At 40.2% G+C, this 23,370-nt stretch overlaps 1 protein-coding gene across 1 annotated transcript in view; it reads left to right on the top strand.

The window, feature by feature from the left end:
- The window catches only part of LOC142107653 (sulfotransferase 2B1-like), a 37,600-nt gene that overhangs the window by 10,416 nt on the left and 3,814 nt on the right, over nucleotides 1-23,370 (top strand). Inside the window, exons 2-4 of the mRNA XM_075191214.1 lie at nucleotides 4,101-4,242; nucleotides 15,874-16,082; nucleotides 19,605-19,731. Coding sequence (XP_075047315.1) covers nucleotides 4,101-4,242; nucleotides 15,874-16,082; nucleotides 19,605-19,731 — 478 coding nt within the window. The remainder of the gene's footprint in view (nucleotides 1-4,100; nucleotides 4,243-15,873; nucleotides 16,083-19,604; nucleotides 19,732-23,370) is intronic.

Here is a 23,370-nt window from a genome sequence, read left to right as displayed (position 1 = left end):
GACATCCTGTATCGTTTCATGGTCATCAGTTTAGGTGATATTCTCATATTTTCACCTGACGTTGCCTCTCATCGTGAACGTGTATCTACTGTTCTTCTATGTCTCCGGCAACATCGATTATTCTGTAAGCTACAGAAATGTGTTTTTGAAAAGAACTTGCTTTCTTTTCTGGGCTATATAGTGTCGGGTTCCAGGCTTCAGATAGATCCTGAGAAACTCAAGATCACCTTCGACTGGCCCCAATTCGTCAGTCTCAAAGCCGTCCAGCGATTTTTAGGTTTTGGCAAATATTACAGACAATTTATTAGGGAATTATTTTCTGTGGTTGCTCCAATTACCACTGTAACCAAGAAGTCTGCCAACTCCAAACATTGGCCATCCATAGCTGTTAAGACTTTTGGCTTACTCAAAGAGACACTTGCCTCTGCTTCTATTCTACAAAAGCCAAATCCTCTGTCGGAGTTGGGGTTGTTTTGTCTCAGAAATCCTCCTCTGGGAAATACTTTCCATGTGAATTTTTTTCTCGAAGGCTAACTTCTGCAGCGAGGAATTATGGTATTGGAGCTTCTTGCTATTAAGTCAGCACTGGATGAGTGGAGACATCTTTTAGAAGGAACTCAATTCTCTGTGACAATCTACACAGATCATAAGAATCTTTTATATATACAATCAGCGACTTGCTTGATGGTTTTTTTTTTTTCTCCTGCTTTAATATCTGCATCATCTTCAGGCCTGGGTAAAAGAACAAAAAAGCGAAAGCTCTCTTCTGTTCATTTGACTCTACTGATGGGAGGAACAAGATAAGCATAGACCCATTCTAGATCCTGAATGTATTATAGCTACTACACCCACAGACTGGAAATGTCTCATGGGAAGACCTTCATACCTTCTCACCTACGTGGTAAACTCCTCAAATGGACTGGCACCTCTTGTTTTGTCAGTCACTTCGGTATTAAGAATATCAAGGAGTTAATATCCCGTAGCTACTGGTGGCCTTCCCTACAGTCCGACGTTCAGGATGTTTCCACTTGTAATGTCTATGCTCCGAATAAGGTCCCTAGACAGTCTCTTTATGGCCTGTTGCATCTTCTTCCCATTCTATGGATTTAATTACTGACTTACCTCCTTCCAAGGGATTTTCTATTGTTTGGGTTGTCAGGGATCGTCTCTTTCGTGCTGCTCAATTTGTACCTTCAGCTTCTACCTTGGCTCAATTATTTATTAAAGAGTTTATCTGGTTACACGGATGTCCTGATAAGATTATTTCTGACAATGGGACCCAGTTCGTGGCCAGATTTTCAGAAAGCTTTCTGTTCCGCCTATCATCCCCAAACCAATGGTCTCAATGAGAGGACGAATCAAGAATTGGAGAAGTCCCTCAAATGTTATATCTCTGCTAAACAGGACAACTGGGTCAACTTATTACCTTGGGCAGAATTCGCCCATAATAACCTGCATCATGAGTCCACTTCAGTTTCTCCTTTCTTTGCTCTCCAAGGCTTTCATCTGAAACTTCCTCCATTTTCTACTTCTGGCCTCGGGATTTCCTGCCGTGAATGTCCTTCTTCAATTCTAGCAAGTAATTTTTCTGGCAAGCAAAATTTCTGGCAAGAATTTTTATGGACAAGAAGAGACATCCTACCCCCTACTTGCCACTGGACACAAAGTATGGTTGTCCACTCAGAACCTTCGTTTTAAAGTACCTTCAAGAAAATTTGCCCCACGTTTTATTGGACCATTCAAAATCCTGGAAGTGGCATTTAGGTTAAAATTACCCCCTACCTTAAGAATTCTCAACGTATTTCATGTTTCTCTTTTGAAACAGTTGGTGATTAATACATTTTCCTTCACTAAGAAACCTTCTTCGACTGTCTCTGTACAAGACCAACAAGAATACAAAGTTAATGAGATTCTTAAGTCCTGTATCTTGAGTGGTTCTCTTCGATTCTTGGTTGACTGGAAGGGATATGGCCCAGAAGAATGCTCTAGGATTCCTGCTAGAGACCTTCACGTACCTGAACTTCTGAAGCATTTTCACAAGAGGTTTCCTAATAAATCCTTTAGGATGTCCAGAGTCCACACCTGGGGTAGGGTACTGTGAGGAACTTACCTGCTCCATGCTCCTGATCAAAACACTCTCTTGTTTACTACCTGCTTGGTGCTGTGATCATGTGACTCTTGGTGGGAGTTTGAAACTCCCTGCACTATATAAGATCCACTCGGACACACAGTCTGTGTCAGAGAAACAGAGTGCTAACCCCTGCTTCTGGTTTCTGCTATGCTTTCTAGTTCTCAGCTCCTAGTGAATTTCTCCTGGCTTATTTGACTACGTTTCCTGGATTAACCCTTGTGCTGCTTTCTTCTGTGTGTATCCAACTCAGCTAGTTTACTGACCTCACTTTCTGGATTATCCTTGGCACCATGTACTTCAGTGTGTTTCCGATCCGGCATGTTCACTGACCTTGAATTCTGGATTGCCTTCGGCTCTGTGTACCTCAGAGTGAATCCGACCTCGCTTGGTATATTGACCATAACCTCTATACCTGCCTGTTTTTATCCAGCTGCATCCATTCATCTACCCTCTATCACATCTGGGGGCTACCCTGAGGGCCGTGACCTGCAGACTCCAGGCAGTAAAATCCATCCTGCCTTTAGGCGATTCTTGGTGAAGACCGGGGGGTCTGTTAGACTTCGCGCCTCAGGAAGGCCTGCGCCAATCCTGATTGATAGTAGCCCTCAGTGACCGTAACACTATTTATGCTATCCTGACACTTCCTAAATAACCAGCTTTAGGCAGGTGGCAGACAGTAACAAATCTCACCTGCTCCAGTGGCCAGCCAAGCAGTGTGCTCTAAGTCATTGAGTCTGTGACTGACAAACTGTAACTTGTGTGCCAAGCATGCACAACATCATGTTGAGTGCTGTGTGCTGGATCAGATCCATCCTGTATGTCTGTATGAGTGACAGACATGCAGGAAAGTCGAGCGGGTTAGAGGCCAACAGACAGGGGTTATCTTGTAAATTTTTGCTTTGGATCCACCACATAGTTCTGGCCCACAGAGCATGAACATCAGCTTATCACTAAGAGTGATTTTTACTACTATGATTACGAAGGTATAGAGCAAAGCCTATGAGAACCTATGCTACCTATGAGAACATTTTAAAAGCAAGTCATTTACAGGGTTCTATGTATCTGCATACAAAGCACCTCTTTGATGTCATTAAATTAGATTTGGCCTGCCCTAATAATTTATTTAAACTTTCCAATGAATACAGTTTAATCTTGGTTGTCAGTGGAGGTGAATTTACCTGGTGGGATGGAGCTGACTAAATCCTAAACAGTGGGAGTGATAGCCAGGGAACATTCATGGTTTTACTACTGGGGGAATGTGTGATCACTGTGGATATTTTACATTGGGGTGAAATTTTTTAGCGATTGTTGGTTTCATATATTGCTGTGTCTTAAACTGGTCACCTTTCCCTATTAATAGTTCACACTTTTATCTACAAATGATCAAGAGTTTCAGAATCATTTTTGCTGTGTGTTTTATAAATAAAAGCCTTAACCATTATCCCTATTTTATTACAGTGGCTACTTTAAAGAAAATAGATAGAATTTGAAGTATTTTAGAAATATTTAGTATTTTGCCAAATGTGCAGATTATCACTTGTATGCGGTGGTAGTCATATTCCGGGTACTTATAACACCGACACTTAGTTTAACGACATGAAATGTCGTGGCAAATAACTTAGATGAGAGCTGGCATTGCCGCTTTAAGTGTTAGGATTAGTGTTAGGGATTGGGTTAGGGATTGGGTTAGGGTTGCACTAATCCTAACCCGACATAAAAATGCTGTGCCTTGATTACTTGTATTCAGAATTTAGCAAAACAATGTTGGATACTTAACTTGTCATTATTGAGATTAGTCTAGATTTATTTAGTGTAGGACATGTCACCATCGGACATTTCATGTCAGTAAACTAAGTGTTGGTGTTAAAAGTACTGGGTAATTGTACCCAACCCCTTGTATACAAGGACTTTGTTTTAGTCTATTTAAATGATACTAAAGAAGTATGATGCATTTTTATTTTATTCTTAGATGCAAATGACAATGAAATATTTTACATATAAAGGAGTGAACTTTTCAACTGTATCATACTCTGAAGAGTGTCTCAGTTTTGCGGAAAATGAATTCAAGGTGCTGGATGATGATGTCTACATTGTTACTTATCCTAAATCAGGTAAACCATATATATGTCACTTCTTTCTATACTCTATTCTACTATGTTGCTCATTATATAAATTAACTCACTCTAAATGACTGGTTTAAATTTCTAACCTGTGAGCTAATAACCAATGATATAACCAAACAAGTTAATTATTGTTTGTATTGGAAATATCTATGCTAGGCAGTCTTATCACAGCAAACTTGGCACTTTTTGCTGGAATAAGTATGGACGGTTAGGCTTGGTAACTGTGTATGCAACATTAGCTTGGAGATATTTTGGACCATTCTTTTATTCAGAACTGCTTAATTTTACTGACATTTTGTGGGGTGTTTATAAATACCCTGCTTCTGCTCATGCCACAGTATTTCAATTGGGTAAAGCTGCATATTTTTGCTAATACAGAACCAGCAAATTAATTTTGTCAACAAATATGAAATGGGCTTGGAGAGGACATTTAAGCAGAAGGACCAATCTGCAGCTGCAATCAAAAGAAGTCCGGGGAGAAGGAGCTGCACGGAGCAGCCCTCAGTCTAAAGGAAGGGACCACATTAGAAAAACATTTCCTAGTTTCTTAGATGTACAGTCATGGCCAAGAATCATACCAGAATGATACAATTATTGGCATTGGTTTTTACAAAGTTTGCTGCTTCAGTGTTTTTAGACGTTTTTGTAAGATGTTGCTATGGTATACTGAAGTAAAATTACAAGCATTTCATAAGTGTCAAAGGCTTTTAGTGACAATTACATAAAGTTTATGCAAAGAGTCAATGTTTGCAGTGTTGACCCTTCTTTTTGAAGACCTCTGAAATTCGCCCTGGCATGATGTCAATCAACTTCTGGGCCACATACTTATAGCCGCCCATTCTTGCCTAATCAATGCTTGAATTTTGCCAGAATTTGTGGGTTTTTGTTTGTCAACCTGCCTCTTGAGGATTGACCACAAGCTCTCAAAGGGATTAAGGTCTGGGGAGTTTCCTGGCCATGGACCCAAAATTTCGATGTTTTGATTCCTGAGCCACTTAGTTATCACTTTTGCCTTATAACAAGGTGCTCCATCATGCTGGAAAAGGCATTGTTCGTCACCAAACTGTTCTTGAATGGTTGGGAGAAGTTTCTCTTGGAGGATGTTTTGGTACCATTCTTTATTTATGGCTGTGTTCTTAGGCAAAATTGTGAGTGAGTCCACTCTCTTGACTGAGAAGCAACCCCACACATGAATTGTTTCAGGATGCTTTACTGTTGGCATGACACAGGACTGATGGTAGCGCTCACCTTTCCTTGTGCGGACAAGCGTTTTTCAAGACGCCCCAAACAATCTGAAAAGGGGATTCATCAGAGAAAATGACTTTGCCCCAGTCCTTAGCAGTCTAATCCCTGTACCTTTTGCAGAATTCCAGTCTGTCCCTGATTTTTTTTCTGGATAGAAGTGGCTTCTTTGCTGGACTCTTTGACACCAGGCCATCCTCCAAAAGTGTTCGCCTCACTGTGCGTGCAGATGCAAGCTCTGCACTCGTGGTGCCCCGATCCCGCAGCTGAATCAACTTTAGGAGATGGTCCTGGCGCTTGCTGGATGTTCTGTGCACCCTGAAGCCTTCTTCACAACTATTGAACCTCTCTCCTTGAAGTTCTTGATGATCGGATAAATTATTGATTTAGGTGCAATTTTACTAGAAGCAATATCCTTGCCTGGGAAGCCCATTTTTTGCAATGCAATGATAACCGCATGTGTTTCCTTGCAGATAACCATGGTTAACAGAGAAGGAACAATGATTTCAAGCACCACCCTCCTTTTAAAGCTTCCAGTCTGTTATTTTAACTCAATCAGCATGACACAGTGATCTCCAGCCTTGTCCTTGTCAACACTTTCACCTGTGTTAAGGAGAGACTCACTGACCTGATGTCAGCTGTTCCTTTTGTGGCAGAGCTGAAATGCAGTGGAAATGTTGTTTTTGGGATAAAGTTCTTTGTCATGGCAAAGAGGGACTTTTAAGTTAATTGCAACTCATCTGATCACTCTTCATGACATTCTGGAGTATATGCAAATTGCCATCATAAAAACTGAGACAGCAGACGTTGTGAAGAACAATTTGTGTCATTCTCAAAACTGTTGGCCATGACTGTATGCAACAGAATTATGCGGGGTACAAAGCACAGTTGTGAGTTAAGGATGGCAAGGCAAGCTTAAGGGATTGGGTTTATTGCTGAGCTGTCAACAGAAATGTACTTGCTGGGTAGGCAACTGCTGTTAATTGGTGGGAAATTTTTAGATCAGTTTTTGAAATATTGAGTTTGAGGTAGTATTTTGTTAGAGGCATGATCCTCTCAATGTGCATTGCTGTATATTATGACAGTAATTAATAAATTAATTAGTAAGTTGCCTTCCACCTTGGAGAAGAATCGTTTGAACTGACCTATGACCAGCATTCTACTGGTACATCATAAACCCTGAACCAATGAAGAACTTTCTTAGTGTTATCTTTGTGTGCGATGTGACATCATCACTGTTTTTTTGTCAACTCAAACTGCATAAAAAGCCACTGGACAGTATCACTTTCTCTCTTTGACTGCAGACTTCAGGATTGAATGACTGTTACTGGATCAGTGTGCAAGCGTAATGTATCGGTTACACCTTCTTGTATTTTCTTATACTTTGATATATTTTGCAATTAAATCTCTTTCTGTGTTGGAACCACATTAATCGCATCGGACAATCTTTATTGGTGACGATAGAAACGGACATTATATTGCAATGATGAATAGTAAATCACACTCCCCTTATGTAGTACACTTACATTTAAGATGGTACATTTTCACATTGAGTGAGATTGGATAGGAACACTACTTATAAAATCCTTTTAGTAATCACGATCAGTATAACAGCAAATAGCTTGAACTTCGTTTCAAAATGGTCCAAACTGTGATCTCTTACAGGCACTGTTTTTTTCTATGCCAAACACCACAATGAACTTAAACAGCTGACATTGTTCAAAGTGAATTGATTCAATGTCAATCACCAAAATGAACTGTCTAAGATTTTCCTATTCTTCTCTTTAAATAATAAATGAGATGAGCAGGTTTCCAAAATATAATATTTCTATTCTTTATTAAAGGATATTATACATAGACACAGCCATTACTGGACGAAGCAGACATACGCCCAGGGTCTCAAATGCCAATTGACAATCTATATATGATTAAGTCATTCTTTTATAGAAAATGTTACTCATCATTACTTAAAACACACCTTCCCAGCTTACATCACTGCTGACACTTTAAGTCTCTATCATTAATCTTCATTAAAGTGACATGTTCTTGGAGGGGTCTTTTGTAAGGGTCTTCTTGACCTTATTTGGAGCAAATATGTCTTTCGCCTTGTCCGGCCATTGTGAAATAATGGAATTTTACTAAAAACATGTTTTCTCTATAGTGTAATATGTAGAGTAAAGGTCAGTAGTTTTTTTTCTTAAAAATAGAGGCACTAATCTTAGGTTAGCTCTACATATTAGTTATATATGAGCTTATATGAATTTTTGTTAATTTTGTTAATTATTACTTTGACATAACTTAACCATAAGTTTAGGTATGTCAGAGTAGGCTGATTCTCAAGTTGTTTTTTCAATTTTATGGTGTAGCGAGATTAAAAATAATAGTATTTCACATCAAGGGAAATAGCTCTTAAGAATGATTATTCTTACACCAATCAGTATGACCACGGATTCCGCCAGATAACTCTCCAGATCAGGGGTGGGGAACCTTTTATCTGCCAAGGGCCATTTGGATATTTATAACATCTTTTTCGAGCTATACAAAATTATCAACTTAAAAATTGGCCTGCTATATTTTTGGTCAAACATTTCATTAACTCACCCCTAATGTGATGGCTGGAACTGCTTCTCTTTGGTGAGATGTTTGATGTTAGCTGGTATTTTATGAATTTCCTCCCCTTTATCTCCCTCTTTTATGCTGTGCCCTTTTATACTGTTTTTTCTTCCCTTTGTCTCCCCTTTCATGCTGTGCCCATTTATTCTGTTTTTTTCCACTTTTGTATCCAATCTTTCATGCTGTGCACTTTTATCCTGTTTTTTTTCTCCCCTTTGTCTCTCCTCTTTCATGTTATTCTTTCTCCCCTCTTACATGCTTTTTGTCTCTCCTTTGTCTCCCCTTTCATGGTGTGCCCTTTTATGCTATTTTTTCTCCCCTTTTTTTCCCCTCTTTCAAGCTGTTCCCATCATGCTTTTTTTCTCTCCTTAACTTACCTATCGATTGTCTTCTTTATTCTCTTCTCTTTTCTTTTCTTCAAGTACTCTTTTTCTCTTCTGTGTTGTTCGCAGCTTCTGTCTGTGTGCTGGTCATTGCAACTGTCGGGCGTGATGATGTCATGCCCAACATTCAGCAGTGCACAGAGAGGAGGGAGGGGAGAAGTGAGCCGATCTGTCACAGAGATTTTTTTTTTTGTTTTTAAATTCTATAGGGCCGGCGGAGAAGCGGGGGATGGCAGGCAGGGGGAGCGTCTTTCAGGCTTGGAGCCCCCCCACCTTGATTACCCCACTTACCTCATTCCACCAGCCCTGCTTGGAAGGGCCAGACCAAATTTTGCGAGCCTTGTTCGGCCCACCAACCCACCAAGTGTCAATGTGCAAAAAGAAACAAATTCCGTTAGAGCGCTTCACTAAGGTATGCTGTTGTGCATGTAAACAGAATATCCACCAATATTCTAAACATGAACATGAATGACATAAACAAGAGGATACATACATTGGTGCTTCCTTTTTTGTACAATTGCATGATCAAAAATTTAGATACCTTCTTCTCAAACTATGATAGTGTAGAGATAAGCCAAAATGGAAAAAACAAACATAGTGTAATATGTCACAATATAAGCATTCAAAGGCAAGTCCACCACCATAAAAATAGGAGTCTTCAGTTTTTCACCGTGGCTGCTAGATGTATATGAGAAAATACACCAGTACTCTTTCAACTGCCAAATCCCCTTAGGGTTAGATTTAATATACAAAAGGTACAAGGCTTACAGATAATAAAAAACAATTAGATAAAGATTTCACATACAGATAAAAAATTGCAAATGGGATAAAAGTACAGAGCATAAGTTACATATAATAATCTGTATGCCTGGGGGTATGCAGAAAAGATGGACAGTCCTTCAATTAGATTGATCCCCAAGAAACTGGTCTCAGCTATTTAAATACACCTTTACACCTTTCCCCACCTCCAGGGGGTTGTGGTCTAATCACCATTTGCATGTGGCCTGATTTACTACCCAATTCTACTATGTGACCTAACTTTTCTGTGGCGTGTCGTACAGACTCACTTTTATTATTAATAGTTCCCCTATGAATTTACCCATTTGTTGATACCAAATAGGCCTGGGTACAGCGTATCAGTTGAGCATATACTCATTTCCTCAACTTCTCGGTGTGGCAGAATTTTTAAATTGACATACGAGCTGCCCTTTATCATGCTATTGAGGAATATGTGGTTGATCACTACTTTTATTGATTGTAAGTGGCATATTTGAAACTGAATTATTTTGTCTATATAAAATATAGCTAAGTCAGCACATGGTCTCCTTGAGCCAGACACCATGCTGAGTGGTTCCTAAAAGTCTATTCAGTTGTCAAAGCTCCATCCTAGGCCAGGATAGAGCTCACCACAGAGGACTTTGAAGCTGCCTCAGGTGACACTGCTATCTTCTAACACTGGGATGTACAAAGCCACAGAATACACACACAACAGACTCCCTGATTTCATATTTTATACTTTAGTAGCTCAATTTATCAATGAATTGATTTGATAGACCATTAGTACACCGCAGTCCTGATTTAGGCCTTATTCCCCACAATTATGTGATGGGTTAACCCTTATAATCTCTATGTTCCCAACACTATGCTTTACACACACTTGCCACCTCTGCCTACATGTTTTACACACACACATGTCCCCCTCTGCCCACATGCTTTACACACACACACACACCCTCCCCATCACATTATCCCTTTACCCTAATGTTTTCTCCACCAGTGACTTTCAGCTGTACAGGAAGAACAGGAAGAGTTCCAGCAACGTCCTGCACTGTGTACCATGTGACCGCTCTAGCCACATGACCTATCTAAAGGAGGAACTAGCCACTGCCTTACAGAGATGCAGTGCAGGCACCCTATGCAGCCTAAACTACAAGCTGTAGCATAATATTCTATGAATGAATGATGCGGCCGCATTTAGTAGTATGCGATGCGGCCACACTGTATAGGCCCTGGAGAAGGGATATGATGATACCGACCCTATGCTGTTCTGAACCAGAAGACCGGAGTATCAGGCGGCAATAGAGCTTGCAGCTCACCTTGAAATTCCGGGAGCAGGGTGACTTGTAAAGTCCTGGAAGCTTCTTCCTGTGCAGATAGCTGATGCGATAATCCCTGAACCATCTCGGACAGGGTCTGAATTTGACTAGCCAGAACCTGGGCTGGAGTTGGACTGATCCCGCTCTCATCCATCGAAGCGATTTCTACCTAGTAGATTTTAGGGCTGGTTATAATGTTAGGATGACCCGTCTCGTAATAAATTTACAGAACTAGCTGTAGAGGTCTTTGCCTATAGCAGCCGCCTTTCCTGTAGAGCTTGATGTGCTCACAGGTACTCGGATGCACCCATGTCTTAACTCTATTGTAGTGTAAGTTTATTAGCAAAACCGCAGTGACAAGGCCGGAGAAGGGAATCCAGATGATAATGGGTAGAGAGACATAAGCCGAGGTCAGGGGTCCGAAGCAAACAGAGTAGTCAGAGACAGGCCAATAGGTCAGGGCTAGCAGCAAGCAGGGGTATCCAAATAACAAGCAGAGGTCAGGGCAATCAGAGTTCAACCAGGTCCAAAACAAAGCCAAGGTCAAAACAGGAAATCTATCAGGAGTCAGCAACTCAGCACACAGCAGGTCAGCTATCCAGAGGGAATAAATGCTATAACCGGCAGGGAGGCTAAGCCTTAAATACTGAAAGGGACCAATCGGAAGGGAGGAGAGAGAGAGAATTGCCCCCAGGAGAAGAATAATAAATAAACTAATTAGCCTCACAGGTGTGATGCTAGAGCGCACACGTCCTTCCTTGAGGAGGGGTTAAGGAACCCTGACACCCTGGTTTCCTAGGAAATTGTTTGAAGAACTTCCTGATAAGTTTGTCAGCATGTAGACACTTCCTTGGGACCCAGGATCATTTCTCCAGACCACAATTCTTCCACTGAACTAAAAAATGGACTTGTCCTTGGACTTTTTTAGAATCAAGAATTTTTCGATCACAAATTCCTGACGTTCATCCAAATTAACTGACTGAGTTCTCAGAGGCTGTAGACATTGACACTGACTTGAATAGAACACTGGTTTGAGAAGAGAGCAATGAAAAGTGTTCGGAACAAGTTATAAACAAAAGCAGTAAGTTATAATTGTTCATGGCAATGAGTGTAAATTCTGGATGTTTCCGATGAAGATTGTCGCTTGTGATCCTCATATGATGTACAGTTTGTTCAACTGTGTTGTTTAACTGTAATTTCCCATCTCTTTGAAATAAATGCTTAGAAAGGATATCCCAAAGGCATCTACAGCCATCAAATATATCCACCCTAGACTGACTCTTAAGATATAGTATATCTTATTTATACATTATACTGTATATACCACCATTTTATTGAAGTCCATTGTCCTCTACACTGTAAATTTTCACAAGCATATTCCTCTCTACCCTACGTCTTATATTTACATCTAATTTGTCTATCTCAAATGTACTTGCTATGTTTATGTTTAATTTGCATTTGTGTGATTTTTATGTTTAATTTGCACTTACATATTTGCTATTTATGATTCATACATGTATGACTTGTTAGTATGTTAAATTTGTATGTGTATGATTTATATGCTCTCTGAATTTGTGGATTAAATAAATGAATGATAATGATGATGATGCCAAACCTGTTAATCTATGTGTTTTAGCAATTGAAAATATCCCCTTATCTTATTTGGCCCAGGAGGGCTGGGTTGACCAGTTAGCCTAGTTAAAGAAGCATTAAACCGATTAGATTTACATTTTTATCTAATGGGTTCAATAAGTCTTTTGATTTTACTTTTTTAAAATACAAATTTTTCATGTTTTTATTTATGAAATATTGTATATCACAATATTGAATATTTTATATTGTTTCGTGTATTTATGCAATGTTTTACATTACATTATCATGTTTTTTTTAATATGCAAATTGTAATTCAACTTCCTGTGTGCACCTACTTAAGTTACCTTTGTACTACCTGTCATATGTGCGGTATTCTCCAGGGGCCTGATTCATCAAGGTACGCAAACTCATGTTTCATACTTTGAGTGACGCAAACCCTTATATTTGCGTTGGAGTTTGAGATTGAGTTGACTTTGAGTGACGTATCTGCTCTGTTTGCGCTGCGGATGTGGTGTTTTACATAGCTCAAGTCGCATTTAGCAGATGCGTATGAGTTTGCGTACCTTGATGAATCAGGCCCCAGATGTCTGTAGAAGGAGACTAATTCCGAAATGCATAACACTGAGGATACTATTGAAAGGGTTAACTGTATGTATGTTCTTTTGTACTGCTTGTTTATGCATGCATTACATTTTTTTATATTAGAAGTTTGATTTTAGCACTCCAATTCTCTATGTATGTCTCTGATTGTTGAATCTAAAGTACTAAACCCTTTAACAGAACCGTGGAAGTGTGGAGTTATTATAAAATGCTTAGCGGTTGATAACATGAGCATAAACCCTCAATCTTAACCTTAACACTTGTGCTATATAATAATGACACCACCCCAACTTGTTGGCAAATTAACTTATTTATTTAATTAACCGCTAACTGATATGATGGAGAGAGAACACTGTATGCAGCTTCGGTAACTAATCAATATCAATCTCTATGTCCCATTACGGGTCACCCAACCTTGGGACTTCAGTATGTATCCACCATTTTACCTAAGCGTACCCTTGTAGTTTATCATTAAACTGGGTTATAATCCACAGGCATTCTGAAATCCGAACCCTTCTCTGCTAATCTTAATGCCCCACAAACCAGCCCAAAGGGACTGTACTTGCACCAATCATAAGCCCTCTTTTCAAAGTGAACAGGTTCCAAATGCCTCTCTACCATCAATGTGCGCTTTACCAACCTTGCTTATCGCCTGTACAGTATTCTCCTTCCACGCTAATGGCTGTAGCAGCCATAGGATACTAGTCTATGCATCGAGCCTGCACACCAAGTGGCTCCAAATACTTCCGGGGCTGAACCAGCACACTCATACCATACCTTAGGCTGCACACCAAGTGGCCTAACATACCACTGGTGCTGAACCAGCAAACCCGTACCATACCACTGGCCGCGCACCAAGTTACCCACCAAGCCTCTGGGGCTGTACCAGTACCCGCACCATACAATGGCCGGCACCAAGTCGCCCACCATACCTTCAGGGCTATACCAGCAAACCCATTCTCTACCACGTGCCTGTGCACCAAGTGGCCCAACATACCTTCAGGGCTGTACCAGCAAGCCCTTACTCTACAACGAGCCCATGCAACATGTGGCTTATCATACCTCCGGTGCTGTACCAGCACTCGTACCAGATACTGGAACTCATGTAACACGTTGGTCACACAGTCTCAGGCCAGCACCAGAACCTGGGCAAAGACACGGGGAGCACCTCCCTTACCTCAGGGCACATCAGTGACTCCGTAATCCAACAACGAACTTTGGAGCCAGCAGCCAGGAATAGGAGGGAGCGACACTGACCTGGTTCCAAAAGGGATTGGATGACTCCTCCCAGAAATGTTATAATCTGTTCCCTTTATGCTGCCCGTTGTGACACTCACATAGTTATCCCCACACCTTCCCTGCTATTGTTAACCCTTAGTGGAGTCTTAACTAGTTATGTACAAAAACCTCAGCTTTTAATCTCCTTCTGGCTTAATTCATCCCTCAATTCTAAATTCCTACTAATACAAGGGGCACACAGAAATCATCTAGTAACAGAATCACAGTACAGTCATAAATTTATATTGGTGTTTTATCTACCAGTACAATCATGGCCAAAAGTTTTGAGAATGACACAAATATTGCTTTTCACAACGTCTGCTGCCTCAGTTTTTATGATGGCAATTTGCATATACTCCAGAATGTCATGAAGATTTCAGAATCCCTCTTTGCCAAAACAATGAACTTAATCCCAAAAACAACATTTCCACTGCATTTCAGCCTTGCCACAAAAGGACTAGTTGACATCAGGTCAGTGATTCTCCCGTTAACACAGGTGAGAGTGTTGACAAGGACAAGGCTGGGGATCACTCTGTCATGCTAATTGCAAGTGAATAACAGACTAGAAACTTTAAAAGGAAGGTGGTGCTTGAAATCATTATTCTCCCTTTATTAACCATGGTGATCTGCAAGGAAACACGTGCAGTCATCATTGCTTTGCACAAAAAGGGCTTCACAGGCAAGGATATTGCTGCTAGTAAGATCGCACCTAAATCAATCATTTATCGGATCATCAAGAACTTCAAGGAGAGAGGTTCAATAGTTGTGAAGAAGGCTTCAAGGCACCCAAGAACGTCCAGCAAGGGCCAGGCCAGTCTGCTAAAGTTGATTCAGCTGCAGGATCAAGGCACCACCAGTGCAGAGTTTGCTCAGGAATGACAGCAGGCAGCTGTGAGTGCATCTGCGTGCTCAGTGAGGTGAAGACTTTTGGAAGATGGCCTGGTGTCAAGAAGACCAGCAAAGAAGCCACTTCTCTCCAGGGAAAACATCAGGGACAGACTGAAATTCTGCAACAGGTATAGGGATTGAACTGCTGAGGACTGGGGTAAAGTCATTTTCTCTGATGAATACCCTTTTAGATTGTTTGGGGCGTCTGGAAAAACGCTTGTCCGGAGAAGGAAAGGTGAGCGCTACCATTAATCCTGTGTCATGACAATAGTACAGCATCCTGAGACCATTCATTTGTGGGGTTGCTTCTCAGCCAAGGGAGTGGGCTCACTCACAATTTTGCCTAAGAACACAGCCATGAATAAAGAATGGTACCTAAACATCCTCCAAGAGCAACTTCTCCCAACCATCCAAGATCCAAGAACAGTTTGATGATGAGCAATGCTTTTTCCAACATGATGAAACACCTTGCCATAAGACAAATGTAATATAAGTGGCTTGGGGATCAAAACATCAAAATTTTGGGTTCATGGCCAGAAAACTCCCCAGACCTTAATCCCATTGAGAACCTGTGGTCAATCCTGAAGAGGCAAGTGGACAAACAAAAATCCACAAATTCTGACAAACTCCAAGCATTGATTATGCAAGAATGGGGGGCATCAATCAGTAGGCCAGAAATTGATTGATATCATGCCAGGGCGAATTGCAAACGTCTTCAAAAAGAAGGATCAACACTGCAAATATTGACTCTTTGCATAAACTTAGTGTAATTGTCAATAAAAGCCTTTGACACTTATGAAATGCTTGTAATTGTACTTCAGTTTAGCAACATCTGACAAAAAGGTCTAAAAACACTGAAGCAGCAAACCAATACTTTGTCATTCTCAAAACATTTGCCCATGACTGTATGTCCTTGTTTCCCACAGGCACAAACTGGATGATAGAAATTCTAAGTTTGCTTAGGACCAAAGGGGACCCTACATGGTGTAACACTGTTCCAATTTGGCTTCGATCTCCATGGTATGAAACCTTAGAAGGCCAATCACAGATCAAAGATGTTATCGTTCCAAGGGTACTTACCTCTCACTTGCCATTTCACATCTTTGCAAAGTCTTTTTTCACATCCAAAGCTAAGGTATGTAAGATAAATAAAACTTGAAAAATAAAGGACTCATTTTGCTTAAATTTGCTTTATTGTGGTATTCTGTGTCAAAGCTCCCTGCCTTAACTGCACTCATATCAGTAAAGAGGATGCCTAGGACCATATGTGGGACAACTCTCAGCATATAGGGCGTGCTGTTTTTTGTATGATTGCTCCCAAGCAGAGAAAACATAGGAATATATAAAAAACAGGTACTATGTAAAAAAACATTTTCAGTAAATGTATATTTGTGCCCAGATTGTCTGTCCATGTATATATGTGCATAGAGTGTCTGTTCATGTATATGTGTGCCCAGAGTGTCTGTTCCTGTTTAGTGTGCCCAGTGTCTGTCCATATATATATTTATGTCATAGTTGCCTACTCTCCCGGAATGTCCGGGAGGCTCCTGAATTTTTGTGAGTTCTCCCGGACTCCCCTCCAGCTCCCCTAATTGGTGAAGTGGGTGGGGGCGGGCATAAGCACGTCATCCTGGCCCCCACCCCCTTCTGTGAAAGGTTGAAACTGACAAAGCTCGGCAGAGGGCAGGACCTAATGACACAATTCACATGGATATGACATCCCCATAAAGGATCCCCCTCCCGGACAGCTTGCTTCAAAAGTTAGCAAGTATGATATATGTGCCTAGACTGTCTGTCCCTGTATATGTGTGTCCAGTGTCTGTCCCTGTGTAATACCCTGTAAATTACAGGTATATCACTGTATGCAATTATTCAGAAAACTACAGTTCCCCAGAGTGCCTCTGGGAAGGAAATGCATATAGCATCTGCTATTTTGGGTTGGGCAAACTGTAGTGAATGAACTAGAAGTTTCCAGGAGATTCTTGAGGAAAAGAGGAAGAGCCAAAGGCAGACTGGCTAGTGAGAGAAGTGATGTGTGTGACTGCTAGCTGAGCTAACAAAGGATCTTCCCTCAAAGACCCACTAACGCTATGGCTGAATTGTTGTTCTGAAGGATGTTTGCTGCCAGTCCAGAAAAAAGCACCTTTGCATAATAGGAAAACACCTAACATATGAAGACAGTTAAGTTTATTTTGCTTTGCTATGTTCAAGTTATTTAAGTGAGACCTCAAATGTGTTATTAAAACCTCTGACTGGGACTGCAATAGTGCTATTGAGAGGTGTTTATAGCAATGGCTAAAGGAAGAGTTTGTTTCAGACAAATATGCTTTATTTAAAGCTATCTGCAAGCTGGCTGAAAATAACTAAAATAGTTGCTGATTAGAGAATTGCAAGTTGTTTAACCCTACAGTTGCTGGGAGACAGCTGCTTATTCCATTGGGCGTATTGCTAAGCGGACACTGGCCTTTACAGTGGAAATGATTTATTGGCAGAATTGCTGTAGTTTACGGAGCTGAGGAGTCACCCATGCATCAAGGTGACTACTGATTTCAACTTGTACAAGTAAATAAGCTTCATGTGTCAGATGAAACTTCGCTTTCACCTGTGGATTATAATTTACCCCCTTGGGTTCTGTATATCATAATGTGAACTAGAAAAGATCTAACTTGAACAAGCTGAATTAATCCTTGCTGCTTCTCTACTGATTTTTATCTTATAAATATAATCGGTATAATTGCACTAAAAGTATTGTGATTGATTGGTCTAAATTATCTGCTGCCACAGCATTTAGTGTGATAGTCTAATTAACTTGTAGCAACTGGTTGTATCCTAAAATATCTATCCAGTGAAATCTATTTAATTGAAGCACAGTGCCTAACTTTAAAATGGGATATATTTATTCAGTGACCTATGTGTTGTGTCAATTTATGTTTACATATTGTTGAACAAAGATTCCTAAAGTGTTATTTGTTTTATGATATATTGAATAACAATGCATGTTGATAGAGTCTGCTGCTGTGGTAAAGCCTTATGCCACAAGTTTATGCCCACGAGTTTATGTAGTTTTAGCCCTGTGTTCCTTGTTTTATTCCAACAATACCTTCATCTCTCTACCATACCACCGGGCCTGTAGAATCCTTCCTTATACTACTTTTGGGGTGCTAACCATCCACCATGTAACACCTGTATATGTGTGCCCAGTGTTTATCCATGTATATGTGTGCCCAGTGTCTGTCCATATATATGTGCCCAGTGTCTGTTCCTGTAAATGTGTGCCCAGTGTCTGTCCATATATATTTGTGCCTAGAGTGTCTTTTTCTGTAAATGTGTACCCAGTGTCTGCTCCTGTATATGTGTGCCCAGTGTCTGTACCTGTAAATATGTGCTCAGAGTGTCTGTTCCTGTAAATGTGTATTCAGTGCCTCTACCTATAAATGTGCTCCCAGTTTGTGCTCCTGAAATTGTGTGCCCAGTGTCTGTCCATGTATATTTGTGCCAAGAGTGTCTTTTTCTGTAAATGTGTGTTCAGTGTCTGCTCCTGTATATGTGTGCCCAGTGTCTGTACCAGTAAATATGCGCCCGGTGTCTCTACCTGTAATTGTGTGCCCAGTTTCTGTTCCTGTAATTTTGTGCCCAGTGTCTGTACCAGTAAATTTGTGCCTAGAGTATGTACCTTTAAATGTGTTCCCAATGTCTGTACCAGTAAATGTGTGCCCAGTATCTGTACCTGAGTTTCTGATATATTAATTACCGTAAGATGTCCAGGCGTTTGTCAGAGTTAGTACAGTGCGGCCATAGAGGCCAGAGAGAAAGTAGGGGCCTCTTAAAGTTGGATTTACAGTATATTAATAATACAATTTACTGTGTGCAATCTGATTTGCACTAATATTACATATTACTGTAAATATATATATATAGTTTATTGAGGAATTGCTTATAAACTACTATGACAAGCTTAGGAATTATTTGACCTCAAAATATCATTTACACAAGCATGTAGATCTGTGTTGGTGATTCATCAACTACTTTGTAGCTGCTCATGTGACCTTTGTGATGGCAGCACTTTGTTTAGAAACACCCACCCAGTGAAGGGCTGCAAATTTTAATCGACTCAGCAGCCTATTAGGAACATTTTTAAGGAAAAAAAATGCAGGTAGCCTAGTGAATCAACCCAATGTAGCCCACTATAGGACTGGCCCAGGTGGCAGATGCCCCACTGCCCACCAGCCCAGCCTGCCCCTTCACCCACCTTTGCTAAAAGATTATAAATTGGCCTGCAACAAGACCAGAGCTCTCTCTGCCAAGAAATCATGGTTTATCAGGTAGTATTCAAAATGTATTATGGGCTTTATATTTTGCTGTAACTACGAAATGTAACTAGTAAATACTTTTTTGCTACAGCATCTACCAGTTGGACTGGACATTGTACATTTATTTTGAAAATGAATTCAACAGGCCCCTACTTTGAAAAATGGCCTATCTGTAAAGTCCAAGTAGGTTCTATGCAATCCACCCCTGAACCCAATACATCACAATGATCAATCATGTTGAATTTTTGAATGTGTTTATTATAGAATTTGATTATAGATTGCCTTTAAGTAATTTAACAAATCCCAGTGCAAACAATTATTTTAATTGATATTGGTTGTATTTTTAGATAATCTACATACTAAGAAACCCTAAAGACATCCTTGTATCTTTATTCCATTTTTCAAAAATACTTTGCCTCTATAAAGATCCTGAAAACTTTCAAGAGTTATTTGAAGACTTCTTGCAAGGCAATGGTGAGTTTATACTATAATGGGCATCTTACCAGCTATCTTTCAAGTGAGTAAATAAAACCGATACATTGGGGGCGATTGAATTAGAAGCAGATTTTACTGTTTTCGCCACCACAATAAAGTTCCGTTGACTTCACGTGATATTTTTTACTTCACCCATGTGAAGTTTATATGCATTTTAATTGTAAAGTGTGTATTGCATTGTGATCTATGACAAATGTAAGGTATGTGAGGTGCATGGGCGGGATTGATGTGAAAATGTGAAAAAATCCTGCAGATAAATATTTGTGAATGTCTATGGCAGGAATAAGTTTATATTAATATACTAATGTTTGAGAGATGATTTTGCCTTAGTGGGAATGAGTAAGATCATACCTCCCAATACGCAATTGGGTCAAAATAAGTCCCTCCCATATCTACCAAACCATGCTCAGAAACGCCCAATTCCCCCATAGAAACGACCACTTCTCACCCAGAAACTCCCATTTTTGGAACATCAACCTGATCTTGTAGGCACCGCCCCTTTCACAGCCCTTGAATCAGGACAGTTGGGAGGTATGGTAAGATGGATGTTAAATAAAGCTGAAGGCTGATGTGTGTGGTTTTTTTTTTTGTTGAGTGAGATAAAGTGGTCCGATATTGTTAGATTGTGAAATAGCAGGTATTTTGGGATACAAATAAGTAATTTTTTGCAGGGTTGTCATACTTTAAATAAAACGTGTATTCGTACCACTTTGACACCACATTAAATCCAACATATTCCTTTTGCTGAAACATCGAGCACACAAACATGCTGCTGATGGGTGAGTCTATACAATTAGCACAACAATTAACAGTTTTCAGGGAGAGCATTCATCATCATCATCATCATCATCATCATCATCGTCATCATTTATTTATATGGTGCCAGCAAATTCCGTAGCACATTACAATTGGGAGCAAACAGTAATAAAACAATACTGGGTAATACATACAGAGAGGTAAAAGAGCCCTGCTTGCAAGCTTACAATCTATGGGACAATCGTTTGATACACAAGGGTAAGTGCTACATCATATTGCATATTTTTCCTGTTAGAATGCAAAGGTTAAAAAGTATTTAGTGTGCTGTATGGTCAGTCACACAACTATGTTGGTCAGAGAGTTGTTGTCGAGCGTGGTAATAGGGTAACCTAGGTAGATTAAGAGGGTGGTTGAGGAATATTATAAGCTTGTCTGAAGAGGTAAATTTTCAGAGAACGCTTGAAGGTTTTTTAGACTAAAGGAAAGTCTTTTAGTGTGAGGGAGTGAATTCCACAAAGTGGGTGCAGCCTGAAAAAAGTCCTGTAACAGGGAATGGGAGGATATGATGAGTGTGGAAGAGAGACGCAGATCTTGTGCAGAACAGAGGTGTCGAATTGGGAGATATTTCGAGACAAGTGAGGAGATATACATTGGTGCAATTTTGTTGATGACCTTGTATGTTAGTAAAAGAATTTTATATTGGATTCATTAAAAAAAAGGCAGCCAATGTAGAGATTGACAGAGTGGCTCATCAGAGGAAGAACAATTTGCAAAGAAAAGCAATCTAGCCGCTGTATACAAAATAGATTATAGGGGCTCGAGTCTGATTTTGGGAAGACCAGTAATGAGGGAATTGCAATCGTCGATGTAGGAAATGATGAGTGCATAAATTTAAATTTTTGCATTGTCTTGTGTGAGATATGCAAGTATTCTGGAAATGATGTATGCAGCATGATGTAAATATAGAGTTAATGTGGGGAACAAAAGAGTCAAGGATTACACCTAGGCAGCGAGCTCGTGTGGTGGGATTTATGGTCATGTTGTCAGATGAAATAGAAGTGTCAGGCAGGAAGCTTCTGTTGGTGGGTGGGAATATTATTAATTTTGTTTTTGAAAGATTGAGTTTGAGTTGGCGAGAGGATATCCAAGATGAAATGGCAGAAAGACAGTCAGTAACGTAAGACAACACGGATGGTGAGAGAACAGAAGAAGATAGATAAAGTTGTGCATCATTCGCATAGAGATGATACTGAAATCCAAAGGAGCTTATTAGTTTTCCAAGAGAAGTGTAGATAGAGAATAGCAGAGGACCAAGGACTGAGCCTTGTGGTACTCCACCTAATCAAGGAAGCGGAGTGGAGGTTGATCCAGAGAAATTAACACTGAAAGAGCGATTAGTTACGTAGGATGAGAACCAAGATAGCACAGTGTCTTGAAGACCTAGGGATTGTGGCATTTGTATGAGGATAGAGTGGTCAACAGCGCGAAAAGTGTGAAAAGCAGCAGAGTGATCCAGGAGAATTAAAAGAGCGTAATGGTCTTTAGTTTTAGCTGTGAACAAATCATTGACAACCTTGGTCAGTGCAGTCTCTGTGGAGTGTTGAGAGCGAATGCCTGACTGAGGAGGATCCAATAGGTTGTTTGCAGAAAGGAAGCGTGTGAGGAGAGTGTAGGCAATTCTCTTCAGAAGTTTCAAGGGGCATTGGAGCTGAGAGATGAGGTGGTAATTTGAGAGAGAGTTTGGGTCAGAATTTATTTTTTTCAGAATAGGAGTAATCCCTGCGTATTTGAATAGTGATGGAAAGATACCAGTAGAGAGAGATAAATTACAGATTTTAGTTAGAGGTGGACACAGGAGACGTGGACCTACCAATTTGTGAGGGTATGGGATCGAGAGGAGAGGAGATAGAGCAGGAAGATAAGAAGAGAGTAGAAACTTCCCCTTCATTTGTGGGATCAAATGAAGAGAGAGTGTCAGAGGGTGATGGGAAGGAATGTAGCTGATTGCTAGTCGAGGGAGATGATATCATTTCAAGTCGAATCTTATCAATCTTGTCCTTGAAATAGGAAGCAAGATCCTGGGCACTGATTCCAACTGTCATTAAGTAATGACCAAGCATGCTATCAGGGCTAGTGCTGGCATCACCAGCACTTCCTTGACCTGAGATTCGCTAAGCCCCTGCACTTGTTCCGATACATACTCTGTTAAGAACAGGTACTGGGATCATAAGGGAGCATGGTTTTTTTCAGCGCATACAGGCTGGCGAGCCACATGGGTAAACATGGCTTCCTCTTGGGCATTTACTGGGCTTACTGAGGTCCATTGACCCTGCAGACGGTGCATTGTATCAGTATCAACATATAATAGTTATATGACATGAATAGTTAATTTGACATTTATTTAAAAGCATTACATGTTTGTACTATACATTATTATAATATATATTGTATCAGAAAACTTACTTCAAACATTTACCCTTATTTTTACAAACACCTATCTGTTTGCCTAACCCACATAGCCACATATCACTCTATATTATGCTGTAAAGGAGAATTGTCATGAGAGAAACAATTTTCTTAATGTGCTTTATTTAAGTGTTAACAAATACAGAGATGTTTATTAGTTATTCTGTACTATCATCTTTACAAACTCCTCACCCTTACCTACAAGGCCCTCTCTCATCCAACCGCTCCAAACATCTACAACCTTCTTTCCATACACACTCCTTCCTGTCCCCTGAGATCGGCCAATGAACCCCCACCCCTCTCTCTCCCCCTCTTCTCTCTCTCATAAGTTTTTATTGAAAAATGGTATAACCATTGGTAAATGGTAAAGCAAATGGCACAATAAACAAAGTAAAG

This window comes from Mixophyes fleayi, chromosome 11, assembly GCF_038048845.1.
Source record: "Mixophyes fleayi isolate aMixFle1 chromosome 11, aMixFle1.hap1, whole genome shotgun sequence".
Lineage (NCBI taxonomy): Eukaryota > Metazoa > Chordata > Amphibia > Anura > Limnodynastidae > Mixophyes > Mixophyes fleayi.
Note: the sequence above shows the minus strand (reverse complement) of the source record. Positions and strands in the feature narration are given on the sequence as shown.